This window comes from Lutjanus erythropterus, chromosome 15, assembly GCF_056507025.1.
Source record: "Lutjanus erythropterus isolate fLutEry1 chromosome 15, fLutEry1.hap2, whole genome shotgun sequence".
Taxonomy (NCBI): Eukaryota; Metazoa; Chordata; class Actinopteri; order Lutjaniformes; family Lutjanidae; genus Lutjanus; species Lutjanus erythropterus.
The window spans coordinates 33,812,111-33,827,546 of NC_139331.1; the positions used below are offsets into that span (position 1 = coordinate 33,812,111).

The window sequence follows — 15,436 nt, forward strand, 5'->3', positions numbered from 1 at the left end:
CATTTTCAATCACAATGTCAATCTTGGACCAGGTTTTCAAGTCTTTCCTGCAATGATTATATTCATCATCCATTTTCTATATCAGTCAATAAGTTATCTGGTAAATAAAATGTTTAAATTGTGCAGAAATGTTGATCAGTGTCTCTCAAAGTCCAAGATGATGTCCTCAAATGCCCCAACTCAAAAATGTTCAGTATAATGTCATAAAGGAGTAAAGACACCAGAAAATATTCACATTTAAGAAGCTGAAATCAGAGAATTTTTACTTTTTTTAATTTAAAAATGACTCAAAATTATTAATTTATTATAAAAATAGATGCAGATTAATTTAATAATAGATTAATCATTGCAGCTCAAAATATTTTATGTTCGTTAGTTTTAGGCTTGTTAGTTTGTCCAGCTGTTCCGTCCTTTGTTGTGTGCAATCTATTGATTGACTGATTGATTTAAAGTTAAAAAAATGGGGAAATTTCAGCAGAACGAAGCATTTTTTTCACCAGAGGCCATGATAATGAATTGACAGATGTGTGTGCACTGTGCATGGTAGTATATTGTTCTTTATTCTAAGAGTGTAATCCTATAATAATCCCTATTTTTATTAAATGTATCTGTAATCTGATTACATCTTTTTTATCTGTAATTCTACAGAACTTCTGTGTCTGTTCAAGGAAGTTGCACTGAATTAGCTTTTAAAACAAGAAGGAAGTTAAAAAAGGCAACAAAATAATGGAGAAAAACTGAGGAGGGAAAAAATAAGAAGGAAGAAAAAGGTATTTAATCACACGAAGGCTGTTGAAGTCTGTAAAACAATTGGACAAAATATAACTGAAAGCAAGGAGTTCCAAAGAAGTGCAAAGTGTGTGCAATAAAAACCACAGCAGGACAAGGAAGTTTACCTCTGATGAGTCCTCAGGCAGTAAAGGGACTTTGATGGGAAAAACCCACTAACTGTAAAGTAAAGATGGATGATGAAGCTCCACTTCCTCCCGCATGAAGCCAAAATATTACGACATAACCACTGCCATCTTGCACTGGTAAAGTCATTTGGAGCCAGAATCTGTGCAGCGGTGACCAACGTTGGAGCCACGGTAACCAGGTCCCGCCCACACAGTTGGCCGAATCAATCGCAAGCAAGAACTCAGCTGTCAGTCCTGACATGAAACCCTCTTTTTATAGCAGCAGATAACTAATTACAAACAAACTGATCAGAAAAATGCATAACTGAACACTCATCACTGCGATAAGAATTACCTAAAAAAGACAGAAACCGTCTTTGGGAAAGATTTATTTGATGTGTGCTTTGATATTTTAGTTTTGGCTCATGTCTATTAACAGTGGGGAAGCAGGATTTATGAGCTATACTGCAGCCAGCCACCAGGGGGCGATGGAGATGCTTTGGATTAACTTTTAATGAGTTTTCATGTTGTCAGTTTCTAATATATGTTTGTCAACAGTTCAAATCCAGAGAAGTTAAATTATTCTAGGTAACAGTGCGTTTCCTGTTAGCTGTTGATAGCTAACTGCTAGTTGCTAACATCAAGGAAAATCAGACACATCAGGAGGTAAACCAATGAGTTTACTCACCTGTTTTCAGATCAACTGTATCAATCAATGTTTGCCTTAGAATTTCAAGTTGATTGAATTTGAAAAGACAAGTTGAGGTAACTTTGCAGTGATTTTAAAACAAATAAACCTCGTCAAACAAACTTTATAATATTTCAGTTGTAGTTGAGTTGTGTAATTAAAACCAAACATTTCAGAAAAAAATAACTCTTCAACACACATCAGTGTGATAAGAACTACCTAAAATGACAGAACAGAAATTTGTTTAACTATTTCTTTTTTTTTTTAGTTTAGCCTGTGTCCCATCTGTTAACATGGAGGGAGCGGGATCTATAACCTATACTGCAGCCAACCACCAGGGGGCAATCAGTATGTTTTAGAAACACTTTCAGGGAGCTGTCATGTTGTCCATCTTTATATATGTGAATTAGAGCTAAAACAATTAATGGATTAATCAGTTATTAGATTAATTGACAACTATTTTGGTAATCTATTTATCAGGTTGAGTAATTTCTTAAGAAAAAAAAATGACTGAATATCTTTGGGTTTGTGTAAAGATATAAATCCTGTGCCACAGTTTTGGTGAGACTGGATTAGTTTTACTTAATTCATGTAGTCAGAAAAAAAATCTGCACGATCCACCAATCCCCACCCACAATGTGACACAACATGACTTGTGGGCTCTTGTTTGCTCTTGTTAGTCTGATAGGCTCAGGCCTCCAGAGGTAGGCGTTGACTGATGACAGACCTTCCTCTCACAAGTCTCATCTCCATCCTCACATCTCTCCCGGCCCCGCCTGAACTTGCTGTTTTCTTTGTCGTCACCAGAAACAGGACAGAGGTGTTGAAACCTGTATCCATGGCACTGCGTACATTTAAACATCCATGAACTTGAACACCACTTTTTGGGTGTCTGCTGTGTAGAACTTTGAACCTTTCTCAGTGTGCTTTTAGTTATTTTGGTTGCCTGAAAATGATGACTTTAAGGAGTTGGCTGTTTATTTTATTCCTGCAGGTTTTGTTTTAAGTCTGCATATCTTCATATCACAATTAACATAAATTGCAGATGCACCTTGCTAACCAAGATAGCTAACTTGCTATGTTCCATGTGGCTCCCCAGCTCTGCGCCCTCTCATTAAAATATGGTCACCTCTGGCTTCAAAAGAACAAAACGGCGATGGCCAAAAAAACTTCAGAATGGTAGTCTACTAATCAATGGGTGACATTTTGGCTACGTCCACTTCTTTTATACAGTCTGTGGTGATGGCACGGTGCTGGTATCCCAGCTATGTCACTGACAATTGAAAATGGTGCAAGCCCAAGTTGAATGGATTCCTGACATTCTCACCAAGTTTCAGACAAAGCAAACAACTGTGTTCTGGTCTTAGTCATTGGACTAAAACTCACAGGAGGTGCGTTATCAAATTTACACAATCACACGTTAGCAAACTCCTTCTATAGGATTCAGAGGCAATCTTTATTTTCCACAGAATAGGTTGCTTTAGAACATATGGAGTTTATGGATGGATGGCAGGTCAGTGGACAATTCAGGGCGGAGTATTAGAGTATTATTTAAATCTTAACCTTTTATAAATCCATCCAACTGTTCAAACTCAAGAGATGCACAGTTAACACCTGCCTACATGCTAACATTGTTAGAACATGCTTTAATTCTTATTTATTTAGCCTGAAACCTGCCAAGACTAAAAACAAGATTGCTGGACTTCACTGGAAGTCTGAAGAATCCAGAACCTATTTTGCAAGAAGGGTAATCTCAATATGCAAAGCAGCATGGCATGCTTCAACAGTGAGAGGACAGAGGCAAAGACAGTGAAATATTTCTAAATAATGTGTGGGCCAACTGCAACGGTGGATTTTTCAACCAGTGCAGTTGTAACAGTGTCCATGGAGGGTGTTTTCACATGAGTAATATGTTTGGGTGGGGAGGAAAAATTGCCATGAAGCTGCATGAAGAGGACGAAAAGTGCTGTAGATCAGAAGCAGAAGGGGAAACTGTGGCATCCAAGGTTCTGAATTTCTCACGTTTTATATGAAATGAGACAAAACTTTCTCACAGCGTTGTGGGAAAACTTCTGGAACATTTGCTGGAGGATTTTGTAATAACAGAATTTATGACATCAGTAAATTTAAATGATAAAACTGTGTGTTGCATGTCAACATGTGTTAAAGACTACACCCAAAATGTTGCTGAAATCATTAAAAGTCCATGAAATTACAATGAAAAGTTGTCACACTCTTTTCTTCATCAGCACATGTAGTTATTTACTTAATAGAAGGTAATCTAGCCTCACCTGGACCCACGCCCAAGGCTAGACTCTCCTACTTGTTGCATAGACCTTGCAGCTCCTGTCGCTGGCAGCAATCAGGTTTGCACCCGAGGCTCCAGCACCATCCGTTTGCAGTGCCAGCTGACTCAGCAGGTGAGTTGTTACACACTCCTCTGCAGATTAAAACTTCTATGGTCACCACCAACACTTTTCCTGGGGTCTGATGTGCGTCTCTATCGGTTACTTTCATCTGGTGTTCGGTTCCAGTTCTCCTCACCAAAAGTGGCCCATGAAGTGGCCCATATCCCACGTAAATTCACTCATATGTCTTGAGCTTTAGATGTGATATGGGGGACATAATGCCCATTGGCAGGAAAGCTAACATCGACTCGGCTGAATGTCACTTTGTGTGGTTTCTCAGCCTGTATCGGCCCGTTGCGAGTCAAGCGTTGACCTGCTGAACCTGCGCTGCCTGTTGCCTGGTTCCACTGGGATTCTGAACACCCCACTGTCCGATTTCTTTGGTGCCCGGCCTCTCATTCAGGGGTGAGTTCACAATCAAAAGCTCAAAAAGCCCTTGGGGACGTGAGCAATTCTGTTGTCTTCATCCAGGTGACTTATCTTAAAAGAGAGTGAAGGTTTAACACAGTTCAGCAGCTCCAAATACCTTCCGTCTTCTTATGGGGTGGGCCTGAAGTTTCCCACAATGCCTCTGTGTGAGGCCTGTCCAACTTAAGTGCCATAGTTGCTAAGCAACCAGCCAAAATACCATAAACATTCATATACGCTATAAATAATTATAAAGTTTAGCAGTGAAATTGTCTAGTGGCAGTAAATGTACAGTTTGCCCAGAAAAGGTTAAAGAAGTTTTGCTAAGCAGCTGCAGGGTGAAGTGAAAGGAGTCTGTGGGATTAAACTGGTGCAGAGTGAGCAGCTCCAGAGAACACGCTGCTCCAACTCGCTTACAAAATGTGTCTAATATACACTCTCAGTGCCTTTTTACTGGGCAACATCCTCACATTTGCGCATGTATTGTTGAAAAAATAGTTTTTAGGTCTAAATAAATGCTTCAGCTCAGGTTTACACCTGTCAGGTGTACCTGTGACGTGAGACACATGGAACTGGTGCAGACAACTGCATTGTTTAAAATGCGAGCGTTTCTGAGACGTGAAGGTGAAAAATGCATGACAATTTATGTGTAAATACTCTGACAAGTAACGTGTCAAAAGATTTACTTTATTTTTTTATGTTACTTGAGCTCTCAGTTGCAAATTGAGACAATGAGTCTAAGAGAAAAAAATATCCAACCTAAGGCATCTGTATTATTTTAGTGAGAAACACTAGCTGTGACGCCCATCAGCTTTCTCACTGAACCATTAACCCTGAATAATAAACTACTGATAAGTCCGGTGAGGAAATATATTGGCACTGCTGTGTACGCTCTTCCAGGGAAGTTACACAAGAATTCACTTCAGTGGAAGTGTGTGTGCGTGTGAAGTGTGTGAAGTGTGTTTATGCTGGTGTGACTGGTGTGTGTCTGTTTCCTCGGTTTGCTTGTCTGTGTTATTTTCAGTGTGTCCACTAAACTATACTTATTGGAGAGTTTGAGTAAAAAATAAATGCCCATAAAGTCGATCCTCTACCGGAGCAGATACTGACATGAAAATTACGTGCTTTTATATGTTCAGAAGAACAAAGTGAATTGGCTCCAGCACAACAAACTGAGGGTTGTCTTGGTTGAACCTGGCTCGACTGTTGGTCGTTAAATTGGTGCAAGCTGAGCCCGTCTCCTGAGCATACATCCACATTGTTTCTAGCCCAATGCTTAGGCATGGATTTATGGTTTTGCCCATGGATGCCAAAATTAAGGTGATGATTATCACAAAAATAACTTTCAGCTACTGTTGGATGAAGACACAGACTGCAGCAAAACGCGACGCTGCTGTGCCACAGATTGTAACAACGTTCACAGAAACTGAGGCGTTACTGGGAACTAATGAGGAACTAACTGCTAGTTAACCATAAGTTAATGAGTAACCTCTGATCACATATTTTACAGTTACTTATGATACTCAGTGAAAAAAATGAATAGAATTAGATTAAGGATTACTCATTAACAGGGGTGGAAGTAACTAATTACAAATAAAGGAAAACGTTACTGTAATTAATTAATTTCATGAGTAGATTGTGCACTTTTACTCATACTGAAGTATGCATTACACGCTGTAATCTACTCAGTTAAAAGAAAACAAGACATGAAAATGAGAAACAAAAAACAAGTGTTTTGTATCTTATAAATGATTAATTGATTGTTAGCGTTTTCATTTATTGTTTTGGAAAATGCAGGAAATGTGCAGCCCTAGTTTGTAGCCAGTACTCTGAGTAGCTTTTGAGAGGAATGCTTTGTAATTTTACTTAAGTATATTTCTAACAGCAGTACTTTTACTTGTAACTGAGTAATATTTGTAACAATGTAACAGTGCTTGTACTTGAGTACAGATTTTCCGTACTCCTTCCACCACTGCTCATTAACTAATGGATAACTAGTAGTTACTTCCTCATTTGGTCCTCACTCATTTTTTCATTAAGTAATCATTAATTAATAATTAGCACCCCTAAAAATGTCCATCTGATGGCAATACCTAAGCAAAACCTATGAATATCATAATCTGGTTTTAATAAAACAGTATGTACAAAGTGAACCTGTGTGCTACATAAAGAGGTGAATAAAGAGTAATTCATAAAAATAAAACTATTTTCACAGTGGAGTACTGAGGATGACACAGCCTGAGGAAGTCTGGCGGGACGACAGCAGATTCTTTTGTATCACTTGGCAGACAGCAGCGGGGTGAACAGGCCGGGATGTAAGGTCAGGCCAGTGGCTGACAGGAATCGACCCTCTGCTGTTGTAATATTATGTTTAAACGCCTTCTGGATTTGATGTAGTCCGTCCCACCAGAGTCGACGTAATGCAGCGGTTGGCAAGGTTAAATTTTTGACATCTGGGAGAGGAAACAAAAAGAAGCTGTAGCCGCTGGTCTCGTTACGTCTCTGTGTCCGATTATGTTCTGCTGATTCTTCTGCCCGGTTTGGCAAATTCAAGATACTGTTTCTTTTCTGCAGGTCACTGTAATTTCTGCTCCCGTTTTCTCAGCCTGGCTTCGTCATTATAGCTCGCTGGCCAACTCTAAAGCTTGAGCTGCTGAGGAAATCATCTTTTCTGTCACAATACAATGTAACACTGAAACACTGAACCCTGAGGAAAGTTCAGACTCTGATTGAAACCATACTAAGAATCAATGAGAGTATTTTCTGACTCGCCCTTTTAGGCCAAGAAAACAACAAGTAATGGCTTCGGTATTTCTCCCCTAGAGTGTTGCAGCCTGGAGAAGAATTTGAAACATCATTTAGAGCTTCATGTTGGAAAATAAAATTAGCAAAAGGTAGCCAAGGTAACTTTAAGCTGGCTATAGGCCTACACTGTGTAATTTTGGTCTGTCCTAGAAATATGGTGATATCTTTGGTCGCGGCTCCAAAACCCTGGTCACTGCTACGTTAGGCTGAGAGAGCGCTTCAAAGACGGACGTTCTCACGGTCTTGCGACCAAAATTGTCAGTGTCAAAGTGTCACGTCTAACCATGGGATCACGTCTACTAACTGACCAGTACGACTGCAGAAACGTACAGTTATGTATGTTATTTTAGCATATTACAAATACTTATCATTACCTCAAGCTCTCGCAAAATTGGCCTCTTTTCCTTCGCCACATTCTCCTCCTCCTCCTCCTCTTCTTTTTTGGAATTTTTTCCATAACACCACCACAGCAAGGGCTCAATTCTTGTTTAGCTTCATTGTTTACCACCACAGTGACACAAGACGGATGACACACACTGATAATGTGTTCCTGTGTATTGACTTACGTCCTGTCCTGTGATTCGGTCGGGGTGATCATCGTACTGTCTACATACATCAAACTCACCAAAGTTTATTAGATCGATGTCACACAGTGGGGTTGCTGTACACTTTTAAGATTCCTGTCATGTCACAGTCTGTAGGAGGTTTTCAGGGGAGTTGTGATGTCAGCTTCATGAATCTTCATCCTGTTTTCCCTCTTAAGCAACACGCCCATGACACAGAGCTCTGTCTGAATGCTGCCTGATAGTAAGTGATGTAATGTCATGGCCTCATTGGGTGATGTTTTGACTGTTACACTTTTACTTTCAAACTGATAAATTATCAAGAACTGAATCAGAATTTCACCAGAAGTATCTCATCACTTTTGTGTGTGTGTGTGTGTGTGTGTGTGTGTGTGTGTGTGTGTGTGTGTGTGTGTGTGTTTGCATGCTAAAGGCAAATGATGCACATGTAGAGTATAGGGTGTATCAGTAAGTCTTAGCATCTTGTTCCACAGTATGAGGCGGTGGGTGGCAGGTGTGCTACGATGTGCGTAATCTTTGTAATTACTTATGCATATACAGTAAACGTTTGCACGTCTGTGCAGGCTTTACTGTATTTCTCAGAACTACTCTAAGTGACTTTTCTGCCCCAGCTGTAGTTGCTGGTTGCCAGGCGACCAGCGTTGTCATTACGGTGGTGTTTTCGGAGCTCATTCAAGAAACTGGTCAAAGCTCAGTTTCACAGTGACTGAAGTCTGGGGTGTTGGACAAGCAAAATCAAACAGTTAGCATTAGTTTTGCAGCAACATTACGCAAGAATTGATATATTTGATGCCCGCTACAATTGCTTTCAATTCGCTTATTAACCACTGTCGTAAGTACGGACAGCTGTTCATGTGCATATGTTATCATTACATTACTTATGATCAAGAACTAGCGAGTCGATGACATTGCTAAAGCAGCCAAACTCAAGCAAGTGCAACAACACAAGATATAACAAACCAGCAGCAAGACCAGCTCAGCATCTGTCTGTCAGTCTTTTATTTCACAAAACTCCAAACAACTAAAAGCCAGTCCCACATTTACTCTTGTCCGGCGGCCTCGTCCTCTGTCACTCTTTTTTTCTGTTCTTAGCTTCCACCATCTGCCATGATATGCAGAGAAGCTGCTGAGTCTGGTTCCAGGTGTATTCCCCGCTGGGTCCCCACCACCTCGGGCCTGAAAACTTCCTCCCCCCAGCACTCTAAAGCTCCTGTGCTAGCGGCGTGAACACGGCACTTCCCTGGTGCTCTGAGCTCCCGGTCCGGTCCGGGCAGAGTCAGCTAGCTGCATGGCTGACTAGCTAATGGTAGCTACAGTTAGCAGCAGCTAGCGGAACAAATAAAGCTATCTATCCATTGGGAAACTGGGGCGAAGCAGCCGGAGGACACTGGACGGAAAATCCGAAACATTTTCTACATAAAATGTGATCCAGTGAGGCGGGTGGTGTGTGATTTAGTGCCATGAAGCATTATGCACTGACATTGTACACAGCAACCCAAGTTACATAGTGCAAGAACAGGCATGTGGTGCACAGAATGGGAATGAAAGAGGCACATTCTCCCTACAGAGAGGCAAAGTAAGGCCCTTTTCAGTGGACCACCATGGGACTTTACTCCTGAAAAGTACACACTGAAGCAGTGACAATAGTACTCTTCTTCTCGTCTATTGTTCCTTTCAGTCACAGTTTATTTTACAGTACACTAATGAGATATAACAAGCCATACTTTGTATCAAATTAGACAAAAAACTAGAAATAATATGGTTTTCATTAGTGGTAGACCCTTTATTAGACTTATTATCAGACAATCAGAGCATAATGGACACATTACAACAGAACTGTACTGTAAACTAAAGTAAAGTGTATTGTTTCCCACTGTTAGACCCTAATTAATTTATTGGAGGGTAATAGGAGATGTATTGCAATAGAACTGTACTGTAAACTAAAGTGTATTGTTTCCCACTGTTAGATGCTTATTAGACTTTATTAGAGGGTAATAAGGTGCACTCTAATCTAAAGTGTATTATTTCCTACGGTTAGACTGTTATTACAAAAGAACTGTACTGTAAACTAAACTTACTAGACTTTTATTAGTGGGTAATTAAGGACATCAGAGTTGTACTGTAAACTAAAGTGAAGTATTTTAGAACTATATGTGAACCAGAATCTACAAAGGAACTGCAGAGGCATATTTTGTCAGTGGGAAACCATACGCTTTAGTTGACAGTACAGTTATGTTGTAATGTATCCCTTATTACCTTCTAAGAAAGTCTAATCCTGTCTAATGAAGAACATATTATTTCTAGGCTTTGTCTCATTAAGTTGTGCCCTTCTTTTTTGTTTTAAATGTCTTCCAAATATTCATAAAAAGGCTTTTTAAGAATACTCCTCGGTCAAGCTTCCCGGCAGTGAAATGATTCAGTTCTGCTTCAGTTCGCCACAGTCGGTTTGCGTCAGCATCCGCTTATCTACATCACGATTAACTTTTCATTCAGTTCAGCACGGAAGAGGAAGGAAAAATGAAAAAAGAAACCCTGTGCAGATTGATGTGACTGTGGTGAAATTAGGGAACGGTTACTTTCAGTGAGTGTCCTCCAACGTACCCAAACCACAGGTTTCTGCTCTGACACAGCTGGATTATAAATCCACACTACTGTCATGTCTGAGGCATTAAATGACCTCAAGTGCTTCAGTAAAATTATGTAATATTCCGGACGACAGACTCTTTTTTTTTTTTTTTTTTTTTTTTTTTTGCAACAGTGATGTTAGTATCCAAAACTTACAGGAAATGTATGACACACTTGAGGTTTTTGTAGTTTTCATACATCATTTATCACAATGTTTAATCACTGTGGGTTTTGCAGAAACATCTGGGCTTCTTGTGGTATTTATACTTTTTTAATGAAACCAACAAATTTAAGCATGAGCTGAGTTCAAATCCCTCAGCTGGCTGGGGTGCTGGGGAATTTACGGCTGGGTCAGAACCTTTTGTGCAGAGTTTGCATGTTCTCCTTGTGTCCATGTCGGTTCTCTGCATTAAATAGGTTAACTGGTGACTCTAAATTGCCCATGGGTGTGACTGGTTGTCTGTCTCTCTGTGGGATAGGCTCCAGCCCCTCTGCGACCCGTCAAAGTGAGCGGTTACGGACGATGAATGAATGTTATGTGTCACTTCTATTCAGCTGCATTTCAGAGGGAAATATTTATTTATTTGACAGATACAATATCTACACTGTAAGTTTGAGTTTTTCTCAATCAATTAAACAAAGTTTTGCCGACCTATAATCTTTTGTTGAGTTAATTTACTTTTCTTCTTTAGAAAAACTCAAATCTTTGAAATGAAAATGAAAATTGTTCACAAATGGTTGCAGTTGGAAATATTAAATTAACCATTATTCGCTTTCACTTCGACAAATTTACTCAACAATTTTTGTTTAAATTTTTTTTTCTGTTTTTAAAATGAAAGGATTCAAGTTTATCTAAAAAAGAAAAGAAAATTATCTCAACAATATATATATATAATAATTGGTAAAACTTTCTATTTAGCTTAACAGCTAAAAAACTAAATCTGTGATGCTGGAAACTCACCATTACATTACGACTTGTTTAGGACTCGAAGTTCAAAGTTTAGGATATGGGACTTGACTTGGGACTTGAGTGCAAAGACTTGAGACTTCCTTGTAACTTGCTGCAATGACTTGGTCCCACCTCAGGTATAACGTGACTGAATGATTGTATTATTTTAACTGAACACATTGTTAAAAAATTCACTCCTTAGATGAACACATCACACAAAATGTATGATATTCTTTATTTATTATGTCTGTATAGTCTTTGTTAAAGTTGTGACTGTATAGAATCAAAATTATATAGCAGAGAAAAACTTGGAATAAACTTGGAATAAACTTGGAATAAAATGGCTAAAGTAAGAATTAATTCAGGAATGAAAGGATGAAAACGGAGTCAAAACATCTGTATCAATAAATGGAGGGAAAAGTACAGTGTGGACATGTAGGGACATGAGCTGCTGTATAAACAGTTTAACCACCAGGGGGCGCCGTTCACTGATTACAAGTGTTTCCATCAGAGTTCAGCAGCAGCTCACACCTGTTGAATCTCCAGTTTTATGTCTGATCATGGTCAACGGCGCCCTCCAGGGGTTTATTGGTGCATTACATCGTGGGTGACAATAAGTTACACTGGTCAGAAACGTTATTCCTTGCCTCAGACCGAGCGGGTGTCAGGCTGCAGGCTGGAGGAGGCAAAGGAGCAGTGCATGATGGGACAGAAAGGCTCATGAGCTCGGAGAGCTTCAGTCAGCAGGCGCTGCTCCTCAGACAGAGAATCCACCTGAAGACAAACCAACAAGCACAGATTTACTTTACTTATTTGATTTTCTTTGCTGGTTCATTTTGTTTTTAAATGCCATTTCAATGTGGTTCTGTGTCCTGTGTGCAAATCACTTTGAATTAAAGGACTGTATTTTGTATTTAATGTGCAAACTGTGTTTCTCTTGCTCATTACTGTGTTATATTCAAAAGTGAATTGTCCGCTTTGTGTGCACGCCACCTGTGGTAGTCATGGTGACCGCACAAGAACACAGAGCAAGAACATGTCGACATGTGATCTAATCGCCGCAGGAACAAATAATATCTGAGATTAATGCTTTATGCACAATACATGTTGTAGGTACCTCACCTCTCTTTTCAACTTTCTGTTCCTCTGCTCCAACACCTCACAGGCCTGGAAGAGAAAGAACAAGGAGACAAGACGAGATGGACGAGACATTTCATCACTTTGAGTTTTTGATTCTTTTACATTTAATGCAGGTATTTGTGATATATGCACAGACATAATGCATTCCCTAGCTTATCCTTATAGCTTATCCTAACTTTAAAGGGAAGCGCCTGAATTTTACACATCAAGTTTAAAATTACAGGTTGTGGGAACAGTTAAAACAGTTGTATAGTTTCTCCAGCGGCTCTGCGGCTTGGACTAATATCTGGAAAAATCATTTTTATTCAGTGGAAACGTTTGTCTCTTCTTCAGTTAATAGGGTGAATCTTGGCAAAAGGAGAAATTTCTCATGTGCTCAGCTCATGCAACCCTTTAGCTCAGCTATTACCCAAAAAGTTATGCTAGCAAGTTTCATCAGTCCATTACACTGCAAACACTTAACAAAAAGTACATATAGCCAGCTAACCAGCCACGTCTCTGTCCCAAAATCAAAATCAAGATTTTCACGAACAAATGATCGACCATGTGAACCGTTGGCTGCCGTTCATCACTGATCAAAGTTGTTACATTTTCCAAGAAATGTAAGTCACTGTAATTAGGTCATAGCTAGGTTGTTAACGTGTCCATGTCACAATGGTTACTCATTCCAGTGCATTAACTTAGAACAGTGAACAGACAGTTTCACTGGAATTACCGAGTGGGTGTCCATTATCAGGAATAATGGACACCCTGCAGCCAATCGGAATCAAGTATTCACCAAGACCAAAATATAACCACCACCTGGGTTATCTCATACTGTGGTCAAGTTAAAATCCAAATACATTTGCATACCATACAATCAATAAAATATTGATTTTGACCATTTGTTATTTTTGATTGGCCTAAAATCTATGGAAGTCCATTACCTAAACTGACCTCTAATCATAACCTTAGAATCAAGTCTTAGCCCTCAAACAGGCGTTTGAAGCAGTGAGGAACAGAAAAAATGTCCTCACTCTTTAGATCTATTTTTAGTCCTTACAGAGGTGGATGTACAGAATGACCCCCCCCCCCCCCACACACACACACACTCATACACTCACCTCATGCAGAAGGTCAGCTCTCTGTGTTTGTCTCTTTCGGCTCTTCTGAGCTGCAACTCTGTTCTTCTCTCTCCTCTTCATCCTCCTGCTTCCATCCTCTGAACCCTGAAACAAAAACAACCGTTGTGGGTATTTTTAAGCCAGGAGGAACATCAGGGGAGTCTATAGAGCTCATCATGTGGGGACACCATCTTTTCACCAGCATTTTGGTCCCCTCCAAGTTTTAGGGTACCATAAATATATATCCATTCAATCATAGCTGAATTTTTGTAATTGAACTTTATTCCAGCAATATATTTTTGAATAAGCTTAATTGCAACCAGATTACACATTTGGGATGCAGTTTAGCATGTCTTCTTAATTTCCGATGACATATGATAATCATTTTATGGTTTATTATAGTACAAATATTAGATTTCTCCTATTATCTGAGCCCACAGACAGTAATTTATCATCGCCCTCTTGCTTAGACACAAAAAAACTGGCATAGGGAGCAGGTTGCACCAGAGAAAAAAAGCATTTCCTTATGATTATAAGAAAATAAAGACATACAGGCACAGTGTATTAGTGGGATCTTACCTCACATCCTTCACAGAGGTGGTTATTATTCTTCTGTTGAGGCTGGTAGGAAGAATCACAGGCTGACATCACAGATGTTTTGAAGGGTGCATTAAAATTACTCAAACAAACAAACAAACAAACAAACAAACAGGAGAATATCCTGCACACAGGCTCTGTCAGGACATAAGAAGCGTTATTTGTGGACTGGGCATCGAGTCCAGTGAGGTTCAAACAAACCAGGCTGCACTTTCACTTCAGCTTTCTTCACACTTTTCAATTTCGCTGCCGTTTTAAAAGAAGCAGCGAGGGCAGTTCACATAAGTCATATGACTCGGGCCACAGCTGACCAAGAGGCTTTACGGACTGACAGAGGGTTTGACAGCACACAGCACAGACACACACTGACACTTCATGTCACATACACCAACCTGCTGCTGCAAATACTCACTAATACAGCACCAAATGTGTGTTAATCCACAGCTAGAAATAGAAACCTCACAAATGTACCGTTTCCTCCTGTTTCAACAGCTTCAAATGTTCAAATGGGCTTCAGACTGAAAGCTGCAGACAAGTTGGAAAACACTGAGAGATGGACAAAAACAGTGTTAGTTTTTTTTTTAAAATGGAATTTATTGACAAGAAGAAAAATATACAATAAAGCAAGTCTTTTTTTTGAAAGGGTACAGGACAAATAGAGTGTAAGTTAAAAAATGTCTTTACAGTTTCTTAAAATGACAAATATGAACCAACAGGATAAAATGTTTTAAATAGTTCATTTCAAGCTGAGAGAAAATACAAAGTCTCTGCAAAAGTATTTTTTATACAATATGAACAGGATAAGAGAGGAGTTGTTACCTTCGAGCTGTTTATATCTGCAGAGGGTGCAGGTCCTCTTCCACGGAGGCCATCATGTTGCCATGTTTCTGCAGTAACCCAGAACAGACAAACCAAACACTGGCTCTAGAAGCAGCCTTTTGTGTTTTTCGTGAGTATTACAGCCACCGTAGATTCTCTTTAGAGATCTGCAGGACATGCTGAGTCTGTTAAGGTTGGGTTCAGACCACTTTTAATAGACTGGGCTCAAGCTGGACTTCTGTTTTTAACTGTACCCATATATGCCCAGAGTACTGTGTCATATACTGTGTTACAATTATTATTCATAGCAGTTTATTCACATACATTATACAAATTTTATTAATGCAAGCTGACCATGCAAAGCATAAGGGAGAAGTTAGAGTGTTCCTCTACATTTTGGAAGAGTTTCACGTG

The 15,436-nt window shown here is 39.5% G+C and overlaps 1 protein-coding gene across 1 annotated transcript; it reads right to left on the reverse strand.

Moving 5' to 3' along the window:
• Positions 1 to 11,325: 11,325 nt before the first annotated feature.
• Positions 11,326 to 14,424, reverse strand: batf3 (basic leucine zipper transcription factor, ATF-like 3). Its single transcript, XM_084737806.1, has 4 exons — positions 14,186 to 14,424; positions 13,607 to 13,711; positions 12,486 to 12,530; positions 11,326 to 12,137 (listed from the first exon to the last, which is right to left on the reverse strand). The coding sequence occupies exons 1-4, from the start codon at positions 14,252 to 14,254 to the stop codon at positions 12,012 to 12,014; spliced, it is 345 nt and encodes a 114-aa protein (XP_084593932.1). The 5' UTR covers positions 14,255 to 14,424; the 3' UTR covers positions 11,326 to 12,011.
• Positions 14,425 to 15,436: the final 1,012 nt, after the last annotated feature.

Bases quoted from the DNA above. Each gene is read 5' to 3' on its own strand.
- batf3 (XM_084737806.1), bottom strand. From the start codon at position 14,254: ATGTCAGCCTGTGATTCTTCCTACCAGCCTCAACAGAAGAATAATAAC. The intron at 13,712-14,185 runs GTAAGATCCCAC...TTTTTGTTTCAG, and splicing joins ACCTCTGTGAAGGATGTGAG to GGTTCAGAGGATGGAAGCAG. The intron at 12,138-12,485 runs GTGAGGTACCTA...GTTTGTCTTCAG, and splicing joins ACAGAAAGTTGAAAAGAGAG to GTGGATTCTCTGTCTGAGGA.